The sequence below is a fragment of the Hippoglossus stenolepis genome, chromosome 18 (genome assembly GCF_022539355.2).
Source record: "Hippoglossus stenolepis isolate QCI-W04-F060 chromosome 18, HSTE1.2, whole genome shotgun sequence".
Taxonomy (NCBI): domain Eukaryota; kingdom Metazoa; phylum Chordata; class Actinopteri; order Pleuronectiformes; family Pleuronectidae; genus Hippoglossus; species Hippoglossus stenolepis.
The window spans coordinates 3,421,885-3,440,562 of NC_061500.1; the positions used below are offsets into that span (position 1 = coordinate 3,421,885).

The 18,678-nt window shown below is 44.5% G+C and overlaps 1 protein-coding gene across 1 annotated transcript in view; it reads right to left on the reverse strand.

Moving 5' to 3' along the window:
• Window positions 1-646: 646 nt before the first annotated feature.
• Window positions 647-18,678, reverse strand: part of LOC118125829 (leucine-rich repeat transmembrane neuronal protein 4) — an 84,519-nt gene continuing 66,487 nt past the window's right edge. Inside the window, exon 3 of the mRNA XM_035184852.2 lies at window positions 647-1,988. Coding sequence (XP_035040743.1) covers window positions 1,674-1,988 — 315 coding nt within the window. The 3' untranslated portion in view covers window positions 647-1,673. The remainder of the gene's footprint in view (window positions 1,989-18,678) is intronic.

Below are 18,678 nucleotides of genomic sequence, written 5' to 3' on the forward strand. Positions count from 1 at the left end.
CTGTGGATGAATCCGCTGCTCTGTGGGAGGACCGAGTTTCCTCCAACTCCCGCGAGCACGTCCACTGACATGTAGAGGGATGGCCCCGGCGCTCTGCTCGGATTAAGCCGGTGGATGATGTTTGACAGGCCGTCGCGGTCGTATCCGTACCGGCTCCCCTAAGTCAATAAGTAGCAGTGCTCGACGTGGTGGCCGAGGGGTTAGCGGGTGCAATAAAGTCCAGCACCGCAGGCCCCCCCCCCCTTTGCTGCAGGGGAACAAAAGAAAAGGGGAGATGTCAGGCGATATTCCCAGTCCAGTCCGACGGGTTCACACGCAGGTCGAGGAGAAGTCAACGTGCCGGCTCCACGCGCTCCCACTAGGCACCGATGTTCTCTGTGGCCGAGACGGGAGCAACGTGGCCCGGAGCTTCGCCAAAAACCCAGCGAGGACGGCGCTCTCCAAACTGTCCGGAGCGGGCGGGAGTCAAACGGCGACTCGACAAATGTTCTGTTCGGGGCAGTGAGAGTGGTTCGGCCTTCAGTAGAGTGGACCTTTTTTTAAGAATATGTACAATTCGTTTTGCATTCAAATGTACTTATTTTTATCACAACAAAACAACCCCCCCTCCCATCCCCTCCCATCCCTCCCCCATGATTACCTCTTTAAAGCATAGTGAATAATTCAGCTGGGATATGATCATATACAACAAAAACCTGCCATTCTGAAGTGGAAAGGGCCCCGTGTCATGTGTAAGAGAAAGTTATGGATCATGCTGTGATGTGTCTGTGGTTGTTGAGATCAGCTACGATACGTAATCATGAGAAAAAAAAACTTTTTTTGTTGTTTATCTGTGCAGACGAGCTCGGTCCGCCTGAGACCACCGGCAGATTTTGGTTGTAATTGTGACGTTGAGGTTGGCAGAGGCCAGGTGACGTTTTAAGAACGGCCCTCGGCTGAAGTAGCACATGTGCATTAAAATGAAAAAAAAAAACAGAAAAAGTAAACTCTTTGGTTCGACATGCACATTAATGGAGCTCAGCATGAAATCCAACATCCGAAGGAAAAAAGAAACAGAAACTCTTGCAGTCACTCGTCTGAAGGGAGTGACTCATCTCTACGAAATAAAGAGATAGATTTTTTTTTTTTGTGAACGACTACCGACTATAAAAAGTAAAAATAATCACAGTAAGAAGCCGCCTGCTCTTCACGCCACGTTCAGTGTCTTTTTATGTTACGTTTTATGACTGAAAACTCGTGTTTATTGCACTTTCCCTTTCCCTCCTGCCTCGGCGCAGGTGGACTGTCCGTTAGGCTGTGAGCAGGAGCCCCGTGATGCCGACATGGCAAAGACCAGATATCATTTTTGTCACATTCCAGATCACCTCCCGTTCAGTCAGTAGTGATACGTTTCCAATAAGGTGCTTCGGAAAAACAACAAAACCAAAAAGAAAATGATCAGCGATGGCGTCTCAACCTCGACTGTATACTGGTGAGTCGGTGTGTTTCTGATGGCAAATCCCCTCCAGGCAGAATGTGATATATATATATATTTTTTTTTTACATTTTTTCCTGTAGTCATGTTCTGAAAACAAGGCCCCCACTGAATAAACCAGCTCACCTGCCCCTTCATTTCAAAGTCAGGGTTAATCAAAGGCCCCTTGCCCCCATTTCTAACAACCAGGCTTGGCTCGCTAGCGTCCGAATTTGAGTGTGCCGGTGCGCTCGGCGGAGGGAAAGGGCCCGCCGCTGGGACCGTCGGTCGGTGGTCTGAGGGAAGGCGGAGGGGAGCGAGGCCCTGGCATAGGGGCGCCTATGCTGGCAGCGGAGGGCACGGCGGGCAGCGCCACTGTCTGTATGGTGCCCCTATCACGCGGCCCCAGGTCGTCCAGGCCCTGTGGGGGTCCCTCGTAGCCCATGTTGAGCCGCAGGGGTTGATGGGCCTGGCAGTAGTCGACAATGGGCTGCTCGTAGCGGTAGAAGGTCAGTGCACCCATCTGGTGGGGGACCTGTTTAGAGAGAGAGAGCGGAGAGGGACGAGAAGAGGACATGAAGAAAGAGAATGAGACACAAAGGTTCTCAGCAAACTGTGGAATTCAAATTTACCAAAAACAAGAAAAACTGATGAAAATGAAATGAGAGAATTATGTCCAATGATGTCATAAATGATTATGCACAATGATCTGTTACTAGTCACATTATGTTTCCTGTTTTTATTTGATATTCATTTCATTTTAACTGAACTATTGTGTGTTGAAGCTAATTTTGTGTTTGTGTTTGACGGCCCCAGCTGAGGTTCACCACCTTTCACCCCGAATGACTGGAGGTGAGAGGAATTTCATTTGTGTTGTGTGCACATATCCAGCTGCTGTTGTGTATTTTTTTTGTTTTGTGATGCAGGTGAACCAAGCTTTTTATTTTATCTAAAATAAACACGGATTAAATGCAGACTGTTGTCCAACTAGAACAAACCCCCCCCCGGATGTTCTGCGGCGACCACAGACACAGCTGTTTACCTTTCGACATTACATCCTTTCAAATGATGTTGTGTTTGGTTAATTTGTAACACCACATTTCACTGTGCATGTGCGACTCCAACCCGGCAGCACAGTCATCTTGGCAGCTCGCTCCTGGCCCTCTGCAGTCGTCCTCACATGGCGACCACCTGAGCCTGCAGCTACCCAAAACCTGTTTGCTGCAGAATCCCTCCCCCCCCAAAAAAACGAGTGCTCTGGAGCATCTGCGACAAATCCTCTTTTTTTCAGATGTGAGACGTCTCCCCGAGTTTCCCTTCCTGCCCGTGACTTGTGCAGCGACGCTCAGTGCGACTGTCGCACGTTTACGTAGCACCTGAATGACACAAAACCACACTTGCTTTTGTGTTCAACTCGAAAGTACAAGAGTTTGGAGCAAATGGGCCTGTGCCGTGTTCGGCGCCGTGTCACCGCCAGCAGCACACGTCACATCTGGCCGTGTGTCTGATCTCGTGTTTCCCCTCCCCTGACCTCGACGCGGCGCCAGACGCACAGATGAGACTCCTGAGACGCTCCGTCTAGTCCCGGCTTAAAGACGCACAATTAAGAGATTTCTAACGGGCCGTGAAAGCAGCGGGGTGAGATGGCAGCTGACCTGGATTACACGCCGCGCCCTGGCAGAGCGACGGCTCATCACATCTGAACGCAGAGGCGACAAGAAGCACACAACAACAGCAGGAGCTACAGATATGACACCGGCACGGAAGACATGAATAATACAACCCCTGACTCCAGAGGAGGCGTTGGGAGAAGAGCTAGTGTCGCAACTGCATCTGTCTTTCATGCACACTGGTTAAACCTTCTTATCGGCCTTCACCAGTGATGGGGACCAGAGCTCTGAACCAGTACGTAATTGACCCAGTTCCACCAACTTTCAAGCCCACAAACAAACGGACGTGTTTTAAAAGAGAATCCACTTCTGTAAAAGTCAGTTTTTTTACAAGATGCATGTTTTTCTACAATGTTTTTAGACTAAAGACAACAACATTGGCACATGAAACCAAACTTAGTCACTTGGTTAAACACCACAGGTAGAAAAATGGCCCTTTTGAATTGGTGAACTGCAACGTAGAAAATAAATAATAGTCCATGCCAATTACTGCTAAATACTAAATGATGTCCCAGAGAAGCAAAGCATTAGAAGACAGGTTAATAAAGTGGAATTGAAAATAAGAGCGTCATGTACATTCATTAACTTAATATACAAAGAACTTCTGATAAGAGAAATAATATTCGAGGGACTATAAAATAATTTAGGACAGGATTTCTTAAAAGGACGACTCTCTGTGTCAATGAAATGCAGATAAATGCAGAAGGAGACGGGGGAATAGTGTCTGTTTATAAGCGAATGTGTGTGTGTGTGTGTGTGTGTGTGTGTGTGTGTGTGAGAGCGAGCTCACAGATTTCAAAGTCAAATGGAAATGGCGTCGCGCAAACGCAGCCTGGCAGTTCAGGAATTACCCTGAACCAGGGGGCGAAGATAAAGCCACTCTGAAAGCATTAACACCAGTTCTGTTTCAGATAAAAAATGGTGTTATTCCGTAACCTGGAGCGTTACAGTAACACGCCCCCGTGATGCACTGCGGCATCACAATCCAGCAATTGCACAAATAAAACAGCTGCTGAGAGCTCGCTCATCCAGCGACGGGACACATTTTCATAAAATCACTTCTCCAGTCCACACATCCAACGACACCCACGCACCTCCAGAGCCGCCACCTTCCCTTCCTTCCGTACCTCTTTCCTCCCCAAATGGACTCCATTAAGCGAGACTGACTCATTACATTATAGGCACTCAGTGGATTACTCCCCTCATTTAGATACTAAACCCTTCACCAACCCCGCCGTCGCTATAGCCGCCACACCTCCACCGCCTCCGCCACCGCCGCCGCCGCCATCCCCCGTCCTCCGCAGCTCTGCTCACAGCTCCCTGCCCAGGTCCAACGAATTAATTAACCAACATTAACTCCTTACCGTTTCAGTGGATTCTATCAAATTGTCAGGGCATAAATCTGGCCTCGTGCAGATTGCGAGTGTGTGTGTGTGTGTGTGTGTGCACGTGTTTGTGCATGGATGCCTGTCTGAATATATTTGAAAGAATAAGGAGGGTGAAGGAACAGAATGAGACAGAAAAGGGAGAGAGAGAAAATCCACTATATGTATATAAAGAGAGATGAGACGGCAGCTTTGAATTCAACTTGCACTTTTAAAATATTCAGCACGTGTAGAAGAACATGTGACGTTGAGAGATGCAAACCGATCCCTTGGCCAGATGTGGTTTGTCGACCACATACAACCCGAGATGCTCCCTGAATAAAACGTATATCATTGATATTCAGCCCTAATCCGTGTAGTTGAAAGGTACAACTAACTCATTAGGAACAGTATCAGCCTCGTTTTGTGCCTCTCAGCATTATGGGAATTATTAATTCCTCACACTGAATAGTCTGTTGACAGCGAAGACAGCCAAATATGTAAATGGCCAACATCTGGTCAGAAGAACAAAATAATACAAAACAGACACTTCAGTTTACTTTCCAAATGTCCTAGAGATACGTGGTTTGGGTGGGAATGAAACCTGGAAGGTTGCCGGCTTATCAAACCAAACCAAACACTGCAGAGAGATTATTTTTGTATTTCAGCAAAATAAAAGCATCAAAGGGCGAAGTCCGTCCTAATCGCTATAGATACAAATCGATTCCCCTTTGATTCAGTATCCACCAATGGAATCGCTTATCTCGCCTGTTGGTTTACTGCTTAGCAAACGAAACACGGAGGCCGTTATTAAGATCTAACGTTGACGTCACTTTGAAATCGCAGCAATGCATCTCATCAAAGGTACAAAACCATTTGGTTATCATCTTGATTCCAGCATCTATATATATCTTTGGAGCGATAAGCGACTGCAACCTGAGATCCTTCTGGCGGCTTCTGGGTCTAGTCTGAAGACGCCGCCTCCAGTCAGACGCGAGGACACAAAGACGCCGACTGTCTCACTCGCTAAATCTGACGCTTTCGGGGGCTTGTTGAGCGCTGAGCACATAATTTACATATCCAGCTGAATGGGAGCCCGATGACGTTATCGGGGGCAAAGTGAGCGGATGTAACGTGCTTGACAAATTGGTTCATTTTCCACTGATTGTGGTGTTTTTGCAAGGAAACACTTGAGATACTGTGTCTTTATCTGTGCATTGCATTACATGAAGCATCCTCATATCCAGGATGGAGACAGAACTGGTCCTGGCACCTGATTGCGGCTCTTTACATCGGATCAAGGGTGTGAGTTGTGCCGATCGTGAGCTGGAGCGCCGAGTACAGTAAGGAGGCTAAATGTAGCCCAGGGTCACGTCGCCATGCGCCAGGTAGCAGCGAGGCAGCAGGACATTTGAAAGGCAAAACGGTGAGCACAGCCGCTATGAATTATGTATTTCAGATTACGATAGAAGAGGGAAGCGGCGGCAATTATCCTCCTTCTGAGACGAGCAAGAAACGCGGCGACCGAGAAGGGAACAAAGTCCGTCAGGGGTCAAAGTTGAGAAGGAGCGTTGGAGACATGAAGGGGGAGCGACGGACCAAAATACCACAACGCTGTTAGAACACACAAATCAATTGTGCCGCTGAGCAGTCGAGCTTTAGTTGGTGCAGGTGCAGCCCCGTAACGTTTTATTGTCTAGCGAGCAGCTCCCATCAATTGGAATACATTTGCATTACGAAAAAAAAACACACACACACACACACTCACAACCTCTCATGCTGCAACGCTGGATGGATTTTCTTTTACATCCTTGGATCTCTGCCACCTCTATCAGCATGTGCTTCAACTCACAATGACTGGCACCCTGCCTCCTCCTGGATGTCTGTCACTGAACGCCTGAACGCTCCGCAGGGTGACCTCAGGCCCCGGAGCCTTGACGCAACCTGCCCAAGGAGACTCGGACCGCTGTCTGTCTTGTAAACCCTTTTTCCTTAAACTTTCATTCCTGGGGACTTGAGCTGCTCTTGTGTTCCGAGGTTATTTCTGCATATTTGATGGTCACCGCTGTAAAAACCCGAGTCAGAGAACATGCATGTGTTTCTTCCCCATTCTACAAAACATATATTTCTAAAATACAGCTCTAATTTGTTCGGTTTCATGAGTAACTTCAAAAACAAATCCCCCCCAAATTAATTTTCCACACCATCCCAGTGCCCCTCTGAAGTCGTGTTTTTCTCTCTTTTGCCTTCATGCTTTCATGAGCAGCTAAGGAGGCAGCGCCGGTGCCACGGGCAGACAATGCTAATGCCTCCGTGGGCTTTAGGAGCATTACAGTTCAAAAAGTCTGCAGCCCTTTCCCCGGCCAAACACTTTGATCCCCTCCCGTCACTGAATTATGGGACACAGCAGCAGAACCAAGTCGAGAGGAGGCGCACTAAGAGTCTCCCACTAAAATGTTGCCCAGGCTTTAGTTTTTTTTTTTTTTTATGACTGTGTAAACCCATGAAGAAGGGAATTGTTTGTTTACCAGTTTTGAGTGGGAAGTGTTTTTTGTCTTCCTCTGTTAACATGAGAATTATCAACATTTCTTTTTTATATTTTTGTGAATATTAGCCGTTGTTGTTCTGCTCCAACATGTCAACAATGTCTATTGCGTTATTAAATATAAAAACAATTTGCAGGATACCGATTCACTCCTGAAAGCCACCGTGAACCACGAGCTACTGGAAATAACTGTTTAATTACTCTTCTCTTTGTCCGGTCCTCGTCCCTCTGGTCCTCTTTGTAGAGACGTATTACCATAATTCATTTTTGGTCCATCTATATTTAAAGGAGACTGCAATGCATATTTGATGTAAAGGTTCAGCGTCTGTGCTGTTGGAATTGTCTCAGTGTAACCACATCCCACACAACTGTGCTGTTGTACAAAGTAGTAACTGTCACAGGGAATAAATCTCAGCTTCCACGGGGCTCTGCTTCTCTTTTCAGATATTTTCCACTGAGCTCTACATCATTTTTGGGGCAAATAGGACATAAACAAGAGTGAAATCAACGGGGCTGCGTCGCAGAAACTTAACCTACATGCAAATAAAGTAGGAAACATAGAAATAAACTACGTTGTTCATTCCATACGTCACCTTACAACATGTCACAGTGTTAATGGCATATAAAGAGGTGAGGTGTGTAAATATGTACTTGTACATATGGTCCAACGGTGCCAGATGTCTCTCGCTGACTTTCAAGTGATAAATACATAACTGTGTACTATATGCAAAATGTCACCGTGTGTGTGTGTGTGTGCGTTGCATGAAAGTCCATACGTGCGTGTGGTTCTGCTCACATGCATCTGTCTGTGCGTGAAGAGCCCGTGTGGGTGAGCGCTGCCTCTTGCATGTCTGCTGCCGTGGCGTGCGAGGGGAGGGGGATAGTCGGCACAGATGTTGCTGGGCGGGCATCAGTGACACGGAGCCCACCAGTCGGGCTTTTCAGCAGAGCAGTGTGCGTGGACATGTCTGAGGGGGTGTGAAGCTAAACACCATCAGTTTGCTCTCAGACAGCACATCCCGAGAGGAAGCCTTCCCAGCTGCATGGGGCAAGTGTGTGTGTCTGTGTGTGTGTGAGTCTGTGTCAGTATAACAGACTTATGTGTGTGTGTAGTAGTAGTAGGGCACATCTGTCTTTGTGTTAACATCTGTCGTAACATAATCAAAGGCAGCATGAGAGAATGTTGATGAAGGAGAAATCATCATCATTCCCTGGAAATTACATCTTCTTTAAGAACAAAGCAAAGTGGAACTAGAACGGCAGAAACCCTCCGTCAAGGCCAAACCCTGGAAGAGTGCATTAAATCCATCGTATGCGTTTGGACGTAGTTGTAAAAGTATTAAAGATAAATAAAAACACGTGATCTCAGCTCCAGATTGGTGGCAGTTACAGATTTGTTGCCCGATTTGTAATCTTACAAACAAACAAACCTCGACGGATCCATCAATCACTCTGAAGCTGCGTGTCCATGCATTCATTTCCTTTAACTTCATTTGATTTGATGGGACCAGCGAACCCCTCCCATCATATAGAGCCCCCCCCCCCTTGTTAGCTTGTGGCCCAGTGACACACGTTTAACCCTCTCATTTCCAAAAGTGCAGCGGCTGTGATCGAAGTGCACGACAGAGATTGATCCACTAATCCCCCCCCCTCCACAGGCTGACACCACACTACAAACAGCCCTGTAGCACCGAGTGGAGGATTCACTCTGCTGCTCCGGGACTCTGCCGTCACCGAATAATGCTTCCACTTCCAGTGATCAAATGAAATCCAGGAACACTTTGATCATATCTCCTGGTGAAATCGTATATACCCTCACGTTCCATTTCACAATTTGGGAAGCTAAAGACGCGTGTACCTGCCATTTCACTGTCTTTTTTTTTTTAAGAGCTGCATCCATTGAGTGGGCGTAAAGAGACGAGTCATAAAGGGTCAGTTAACTTCAGAGGCAGAATGTGCAACCTTGATATCCCCTCGTTGAGCCGCGTGTAAAAAAAAACAACCGTCCACATTTTTAAACTAATTGATTCTCTAAACAAGCCGTTAGTCTCCCGCTAATTCCATAATGACTTCAGGTCCTTCTATGTGCAGTGACTCTTGATTACAGGTCTCTGACACAACACAACACACACACAACACAAAACACACACAGGTACACTCCGTATTAAAATCAGGGGAAAGTGAGGGAGAAAAGTGGGGGAAAGTGGGAGCAGGATCGAGAACCCCCTTCACACACCAGTGAGCGCCCATCACGACCTCCTCCCACTTCACGGTACGTACAGTAGAGGAGCTTCTGCCGACCACAGGAAATGGGCCGTGAAATGTTACTCACCGCTCAACACGTGATCTAACACACACACACACACACACACACACACACACACACACTGCAACACACAATCACAGCAGCTAATGAAGCACTTTTTTACTCATTTTACAGTTTCATGTCATCTCACTTCCGTCCTGTACAAATCAGGGCTGCGGTTAATGATAATTATCATTGTTAATTATATTTTGGATTATTTGCTTACTTTACTTTAATTGTTATAATGTCATTAGTCTGTTTGCTTTGACTGACAAACGTTGGTTAATTTATAATGATATAAAAAACCTATTCTCACTTTTGTGAAGCTGTGAGCAGAAAACGTTTTGGTGTTGTTCCCCTTGATGGTGACTAACTCATAATTAATACTCCAGACAAATCTTCGGTCACTTAACCAATCAAGTAAATGAGTAGTTACGCTAATTGTTTCAGCCAGGGGGCGTATGATTGCTGCTATAGCACTGTTCAGCTACTTTAATAAAAAAAATAACAATAATAATAATAATACAAGAGCAATCATCTTATTTGTCTTAACACTCACAGTAATTAGCTTAACGAGGAGTAGAGAGTCAGTGTTTTGCCTCTCAGGCTGCTCCACCTTCGGTCAACTCGACAGAAATGTGAGATAATGATGATAAGAGCATCAATAGAGATTAAACATTATATATATTATGATTAAATCATTGTCATTTTTGTATGTATTATTTGTCGTCAACCAATAATTACAGCAGCTTTATTTTCAGATTAAATCCAGCACTTAACCCATTCAAATCTGCGAGATGTGATTTAACCGAACACCGTAAATGATACTGTTTGTAAATGTTAATGAAGTCCGGGCACTTGCTGATGTTGTTTCATGGCTAAACAAACAAACGTCTCCTCGTGCAGTAAATCTCCTGCGACCCGGCGCCCGGCTGTGTCTGAGGACGGCAGAGTGACGGGCCGTGTCAAAGGAGAACGATTTGTAGTTTCATTTCTGCTGTCCCACAATGAATTCAAAGTTCCCAAATCTCTTGGCTGCCTATGTCTCGCATTATGTGCGGCTTCCCACCGCGGCGGCGGCGGCAGCGGCGGCACCGGCAGTGTGTCTGAGTAATGAGCATGACCTCAACATAAACGCTGTGTGGCCAACTTGGCTCCACACTGGGAGCGTCCGTCGCACTTTAATCAGGGATATTGGGGAGGAGTGTGCCGGGGAAGGCAGTGCCGGGGCTTTTAAAGACCTGACTAATAAGACATGTCAAAGGGAGCTGGGCAGCAGCCAGAACTGATACCCACTCCCTATCTGCTCCCCCCCCATCCCGCCTCGCCGTGCACCAGCCTCGGCAGCGTGTGCACACAGATGGTCTTTTAACAAAGCTGGATATTCACTGATGCACACAAACAACACAGAAGCATCTCGAAGCAGCATGCGCCCTCATGGCTAATCATTTTCTCCCGTCTCTCTTGGCTCGACTCACATTTTTCACCCTTGTCTGACTGTTGGAAAAAGTTGGAAAAAGGTCACATACTTTCTCCCTCCCTCCTCCTCCTAATTATTTTTTTAAAAAACCCATTTTTTCCGCTCCACGAATCAACATGTTCTCTCTTCTGAACGCCAGAAATCGAAGTTTCTTTTAATTATTTTCTTGACCAAATGCTACTTGTCACTCGCTCCTCGGTCGCTGGACAAACGCCATTCGTGCGAAGATGTGTAGCAGCGTAGATAGAGTATAGTAGATGCTATAAGTTATATGATACGTTTTATGATAAAGTAAGTGTACAGTGACTTTTGGTACAATAATAGGTTTTTGTTAGCCAAGGTTATTAATCTAATTCCATAAAACCTTATTCCTGGTCCACATATTTACACATTTTCAATTATTATACATCGGATTTCATGATTTTTTTGGGATGTGAGCTGGTTAAGAAACCCAAAGTAATTAGTACAAGTTTAGCATTTTCATCCTCTGCTTCTTTTAGGTGCACAGACATGCATGGAGCTCCCTTTTTGATTCAGAATCACAGACACTAATTTGAATTAGAGCGATAACAACAACTTATTTGCCAGTAATTATGATAGATTGTGGAGTGCAGAATTAATGAGGAGGCGTATGTTTTCATCTGAAAAGGTAATTAGCCATCGGGCTTAAGTAATCGTAGGAGAATCCAGGTCGCTACAGACGCTCCCCGAGGGGACAGTTTTGCATACGCTCGCAGCCGAGCAAATCCCTGGAGAGACAACCTTTCCACTGATAAACCCTGACCCCACAGTTCCTTTGAGGCAAGAACATCTCCAGACTGAATTTCAATAACGCCGCGAAGGGAACTGAACACTGAGAACTGGAGTCGTCTTGAATTCAGAAGAATTTGCAGCAAATAACCTTTTAGATCACCTTGGTTTTCTTTGACAAGCTGAGACGACGCTGCATATCGGGTTTTTTCTCAGGGTTTATCTGCATCAGTTGGTTTTCAATTCTACTGCTTCACACATTCACCAGAATAAGTAAGTTAGCATCACGTGGTCTTTATTGTATCTCAGCTTTGTCATATTCTCACTGTGTGGTGCTGCTAACTTGTCATTTTTCATCGTATCCTTAAAATTCTCATTCTCTTTTGTGTCAAAGTTGCATTTCCACCTTGAAGTTGTTATTGTATCCACACTGATGCTGCAGCTGCAACATCTGCCCACATGTGACGCCTGCTGCACGTCTGACTTAAGTTTCTCTACCATGGAGACAAACTCATTTCAACAGTACAGTGTACAGGAAAGCTATTATTAAGCTGTTAAGACGTCAGACCCCTTGTTCAACTCTGTAAAGAAATGTGGAGAAGGAGTTTTACCTTTCAGACGATGATGTTCGAGTTCTAAGGGCAAGTTTCAGTATTTGTTTTCACATTGTTGGAATAACTTCATTTCCAGAGTTTATTGCTTCCAGGGCTTCAACAACCTATATCCTTAACGATAAACGCACACAGTCTTATTTTGTCTTATGAATAGTTGTTTATATGTCGTATAAAAACAGACATTTCTCCTGAAATAAATAAAACCACGGTCTGACTTTACAGAGTCCGTCTGTTTTTCTTTTCCGCCTCCGACACTGTCAAGTTGTTTACTCATCTCCAGGTACATGCCAATCACTTCCCTCAGTTTCCTTTGTATCAGCGTTTACAGACGTCCCACTCTTTTGTTAGCCGCACTCATTTGTGTGTCTCTGAAGAACACTGCGTGGCTGCAGCCTATTATGCTCACTACTCATCCTAGCATCTCTCCAGAGCACTTAAATCTTCATGTTTGAGAACATTCTCAACAGCGAGAACAAAAAAAACCCCGATACGTACACGCGGTTGTTTGGCTCATATTCACACTGAAAACAAAGCAACACATGCAGCTGCAAGCCGAGACGAGCACAACGCTGAGTGACGGGACCGATGGCGCCGTAGTAAACCTTGTGAGATGCCTGTTCAGCAAGTGGTAATTAAAAACTGCCTGAATCCTCAAATCCCTGATAAATATTTCATCAGGTTGCTCATGTAATGGAGCAACAATATTCAAATTGCCGTTAGTGAGATAACCACAACACACACACACACACACACACACATTCTACACAATGCAATAAGCAGAAAATATATGTATATTTGTGAAGTTACAGCAGAAATGGGTAAAACTGAGGATTTCTTTGGGTTTTAATATTGTTGGAAACGTTCCGGATGCAAGTCCCCAAGTCAACAAAATGTATAACAAAGGTGTATATGAATAAAAAAGGATAAATGTCACGGCGGCGCACGATACAAAAATAAAACTCTTCTGTTGATATTGAAATAAATATAAACTCTCAAAAAACGACTCGTGGAGCCGCATCACTTGTTTAACATCACACTTCCACCTCCAGTTCCAAACTCTAAAAATTACCCTTGTACCTCCTGAGGAGTTTTTTTTTCCCGGCGTCGGCGCTGCAGGATTTCAGAGACACATCTGTTAACAGATGAGGTTACACAAGCAGAGTTGGAGTGGTCCAGAGGGAGGGGGGGGGGTCCAAACCTGACAGAATTTTTGAACAGCAAAATACCCCAGTCTGGTGCACTTTGACCAGCAGTCTGTCCGAGCCTGCAGCGATATGCTTCCATGCACTGTCAGGCTCCCTGTCACCGTGTCTCTCGCCTCCCTCCTACGCCTCTGTGTTGCTCTATTACCTCGTCGTTTCTTATTTTTCTCCTCTCCCTCATCTGTACCTGCCTCTGTCATCTCATCCCTTCCTCTCTCGGTCGGGTCAGGGTGTGAGAATAACCAGAGGAAACGCAGTAAAATCAACAATATCACCTTTAGTTATTTTCAAGAAAAACAACTGTTTCTCAAAAACCGTGCGTCTCTATCTACTCACTGGTTTTGGTTTGCTTGTTAGAAAATGAAATACAACTGGAGTTAGGATTCAAATACCTTTTGTGCAAAGTTTCTAGCAAATGCGTGTCGCAAACTTCAATGCGTTGCTTTGCATGGGGACAGATGGCGGACGCTGTGCAAACTTTCTGTTTTCCTCATGCAGAACTAGCGTCCTTGTACCTGCGTTATAGTGCAAACCTTCCATTTCACCATATGCTGCCAGCCAAGTCAAGTGTCAACCCAAACCTGCACTCCGCTCTCCATCTGGCGGATAGTGGCGCTCTCCCTTGCCAGGCCCCAACTGACTGATTTCAGCCATCTTTGCAGATTTCACGATCAATTGCCCGTTCAGTCAAGCTGAGCGTGTAGCTGCCTTTTGTCTCTTAGTTCCCAGGAATAGAATTTATAGTTCCTCTGCTTTTCATTCCCTCCTCTTAACCTGCAGCTTTTTTCCACGTACTCAAAATTGCAATCAGCGATTGGCAGAACGGAGCCACAACTAAACACACGGACAAACCAAGCGTACACAGGCAAAAAAAAAAAAAATCAATTTATATCCTGGCATGGACTTCAACGGAATTCAAAGCTGATGTAAAATAACTGATCTGTTCTGAATACTAAACCGAGAGTCCCTCATATTTGTTAACGGTGCAGATCTGAGAGTACTTGGTGGAGAGAGGGGATGGGAATTTGGAAATGAACACCCTCTTGTCCTTGGTGCAGTAACTTATCTCCCCCTGATGGCATCACAGTCAAATTTCTTATGTTTATGGATATTAGAGACGTACATAAATTCATTAATTCAGCCAGAAGTGTCTTGCAGGCATGATCACACTGTTGGAGAATACTAACACCTTGCTTCATGCCCTGTCGAGGCCCTGTCAGACTTCTAATGGGATGTATTTGGACGTCCTTGTCAGAACAGTTCGTTATCGCTCACAATGGAAAGAATAGAAGCCGCAGTCCGGGGGCGTCTGAGGGCAATTAGTTTCTTTACCGCTCTCGTTTTTTTTCCTCTAGTTTAAATTCTCGAACGAGTTAATGCAGTTAAATTATTCTTCTGTTGGCTAATTACACAACAGCTTGTTGAGGCATTTGTGAAAGCTTGATTAAAATAATGTATTATTATTATTATTAAAATAATTACCATCATTATCATTATCGTTTTTCTACAGGCGTGTGGAGTAATTACATGTCTAAGCACCGTCGGCCATATGTTCTTGATTTGGTCTAAAGAAAATCAAAGGTACATATGTGAGTTGTATCATTTGACGGGTGCTAACTGGCTCCATCAGGAAGCAGTTGTTATATTTGCATTAAAAATAAATATAGATATGCATGTAAGATGAAATGAAAAGTATACCCAATTAAATTCTCTTAATATGGACATTTCATTAATAATCCCTTTAAATAAACGTGAAGAACACTTTAATATATTATACTTAATCTTTTCATGTGTTCTTTTATCACGTTTTCTTTGTTAATCTAATATCCTACATCATTCAAAGCATGAGAACTTTATTAAAAAGGGACATTCTGAGCTGCAGCAACAACTGAAAGTAAATCGTATTTTAAAAACTGAATAATATGTTATCGAATTGATTATGAGTCACAGATTCCAGAAGGAGCCACACGTGTGTGTGATCTTTACATCGACTGGGAGCTAAGAGTTAATACCGCGCTGTATCTTGCAGTGGGTGGTTTGCTACCCCGGATTAAACCCTGATATATTGCAAATTAAATAAAGATTGAAGTGAAACACAGATACACAACGAGAGGTCACAAAGGTCGAGTCTGTGAAATGAAACCCTCAAAGACAAATCTGCTGCAAGGGGGGGAGAGGAAAAAATATATAAATTCCCATCAACTGGACAGAACGTGTCAGATTAATGCCGTCGGGTACGAGACGTATCTCTGTATGTGAATCATCTCTTTATCAAACGCCAGATACCGGCAGCGTACCGGTGTGCATGACACGCCGCCGACTGACGATGCTACGAGACTCTTATCAGATCTAAGTGCAACACATTCAAAATGCCACGCAGAGAACACACAAAGGGAAACAGGAGATCGAGGACGCTTCTCCAGCCTCACTGACGTGCACGGAGTCCGTCCTTCGCTTCCTGCGTGTGAGCGTGGAACATGAAAGAGGCCCTGATGGCTCCTGCCTTTCTACCGCAGCCCTCCCAGGGTAATTGCAGTTTCTTCCTTACTTTTAAAGCCCTGTCAGTCTTCCTGGGCTAAATGACATCCTAGTGGTAACCGAATTACAGGGAGGAGAGGGTGCCAAGAATTACCGTCCTCTGCTGCCTGCTAAGTGGTCTGATTGTGTGGTCATGTCCTGGGCATTAAGACGACTGTTTCCATGGCGATTCCTCCCAAAAAAAACATTATCACAGAGTGTTATTTTCTGTTTGAAAAGTCAGCTCGGTTATTACTAATATTTATTTTAATTCCCTGCCTTGACAGGGACAATCAATTATTGTCCAACCATGTAGAAATCACCACGGTGTCACGTATTTCACCTGTAAACAACTTTTCTTTTTTTATATCTATTTGAATGGAAGAGCAGCCGGAATAGAAATGTTCTTGGAAAATAAATGACAGAACTATTATGCTCATGTTGAGTGTGGGAAATAAAAACATGCTCGATTGTTAAGAGGGTGTTTCGGTGCGATCGTACAGCGACGACTCGTCTCTTCAGTGGCAGAGAGATGCTGTTTGAAGAGTGGGGCTGTCGATATCACATAGTTTATTCATCGCAAGTCGTGCACATGTACAAACACTTCTCCGTGGCATGTTTCCACAGTTACATATTTCTGAATCGAACATAAGGCGTCGGTTCTTCATGCTGGCTGGATAATTTGGGCTCTGTGTTTTACTGGGGGGAGTCAGATGAGAACACAACACAATGTTCTTTATGACTTGGTATAAATATGAAGGGGATGATGATGATGATCGTATTGAATATCACAGATTTTCTCTGTTTCTTCCTCAGCTCACATGCTGATAAAACATTAGATTAACCAGCACTAATATATATTAAAGTGTCAATTTAGATGCAATTTGGACACGTGATGCGTTTGATATATTGTAAAATCTTAATAAACAGAAGTGATGCTGTTGATTTTGATGATGGGCGCGGTCACGTCGACTGATTCTCCAGTTTTTAGCTTCACCGAACTTTGAGCAAACTGGTTGAACAGCTCTGTGTGCAGCAGCGGGGGTGCAGCTTCAGGCTCCGGTCCGGCTGCAGCTCTTTACTCGCTGCAGCTCAATTACTGCAGGTGACTTTCACGGTTTCAGAAAGAAAAGCCGCAGCCACCACTTGGCTGTGAACCTGGACTTGCACTGCACCAACAAAACAATTTCCCCAAAAAACTGAATCGTTTAAATGTCATAGCGTGATTTTACTTATTGTTCTTAATCTGCAGTCGGGGGGAAGTGTCTCCATCATGTTAGCACACAAACGCACAGTGAACAAAACTCAGTGTAGAAACACTATCAGTGGAATATATTGGCAGCAGTTACTGTTTGTCTAACTCACCAGATGTCTGACTCTAGATAATTCCACCATTTGGTTCCAGCAGATTTTGGCTTCCTCCACCTGACGTCTGCTCGACGCTAACGGAATTCAAAGCCCCCCCCCCCCTTCAATCTGCAGCCACAACAAAGCTAACGGCACAGCTAGCAGCAAATATTGAGTTTACGATGGGAAACTGCAACCCACCGTTTGATTAATCGCTGGCCGGCCTTCGTGTTCAATCAACTGTTGGCTTAATAACAGTAGATGGAGAGTTTTCGAGCTACAACCTTTGCCTCTGACACTGATGCATTTTTCTTGGTTAGAAAGTGAGTTGTGCCTGATTATTATTCGCTCCTGCTCAAACTAAACCAAATTGGTGATAATGGACTGGCTGAGCAAGACTAACTGTAATTATAATGAGCTTTATTTAAATAAAGTGCTTTTTAGAACGGAGTAACAAAGTGCTTTACAGAGACGGATAAAGATGAAAACATTTATAGACTGGGAGGGAACACAAAACGGCCATAACTCATAAAAGAGGAATGAATCACAGTTGGTACGGAGAGTAGAACGGAGACACTGAATAAAAAGACAAAGACACAGTGGATGAAATGCTAATACGGGAGCAATATAAGACAGGTCCCCACAGAACCACAAAGGAAACAGGCTGGAGTCACTTGGATTTATTCCTCTGGGGACCATGAATGTCTATGCAAACAGATTCATGGCAAATCCCCTCGATAGCTGGATTGTATAAACAATGGCAATATTGATTGAATCGTGATTTAACTACGGGTTAATTTGTACCAATAACAACACAGTTCCAGGATATAGTCAGGGATTATTACCTGTGTATATATATTCCTCCATTTGCAAAGACATCTGCGGCTCAGTGACACTAAGCTGTAAACACGTCTCTCTCCGTTCTGCAGTGCATCAACGCCGCCTTAATGAAACGGTGATTATACCAAATGGTGTGTTTTAAAAAAAATCACCATAAAAACCTTCTAATGACACTGACTGCATGTTTGTAACGTGAGATTGGAGAGCTGCATTTCAAGCCGTTGCAATAAACCCACGTTAAAATTAACCCCGTCTGAATTCCGGCGGGGGAAGCTTCCTGCTGTTGATTGGTGCTAAAATGGAAGATCGCGTTCAGAGTCAAAGTTTTAGTTTTAATCATCGGGTTTCGAGGCGTAAAGGTTGTGCAGGAGATCATTTTCTCCCCGGGAAGATCGAAGGTGGGATTGTACCAGCGAAAGATCACATGGTGTTAACCTTTATCTGTTTGCTTGACTTACAAATGAATCACTAAACATGCGCCGCTATTTTGCCAGGCTTCCTTTCTCCATGTAATATATATATTTATAGATAAAAATAGACGACCGGTCACGGAACATATCAGTGTGATTATTTCTAGGTGGTTATAAAGAT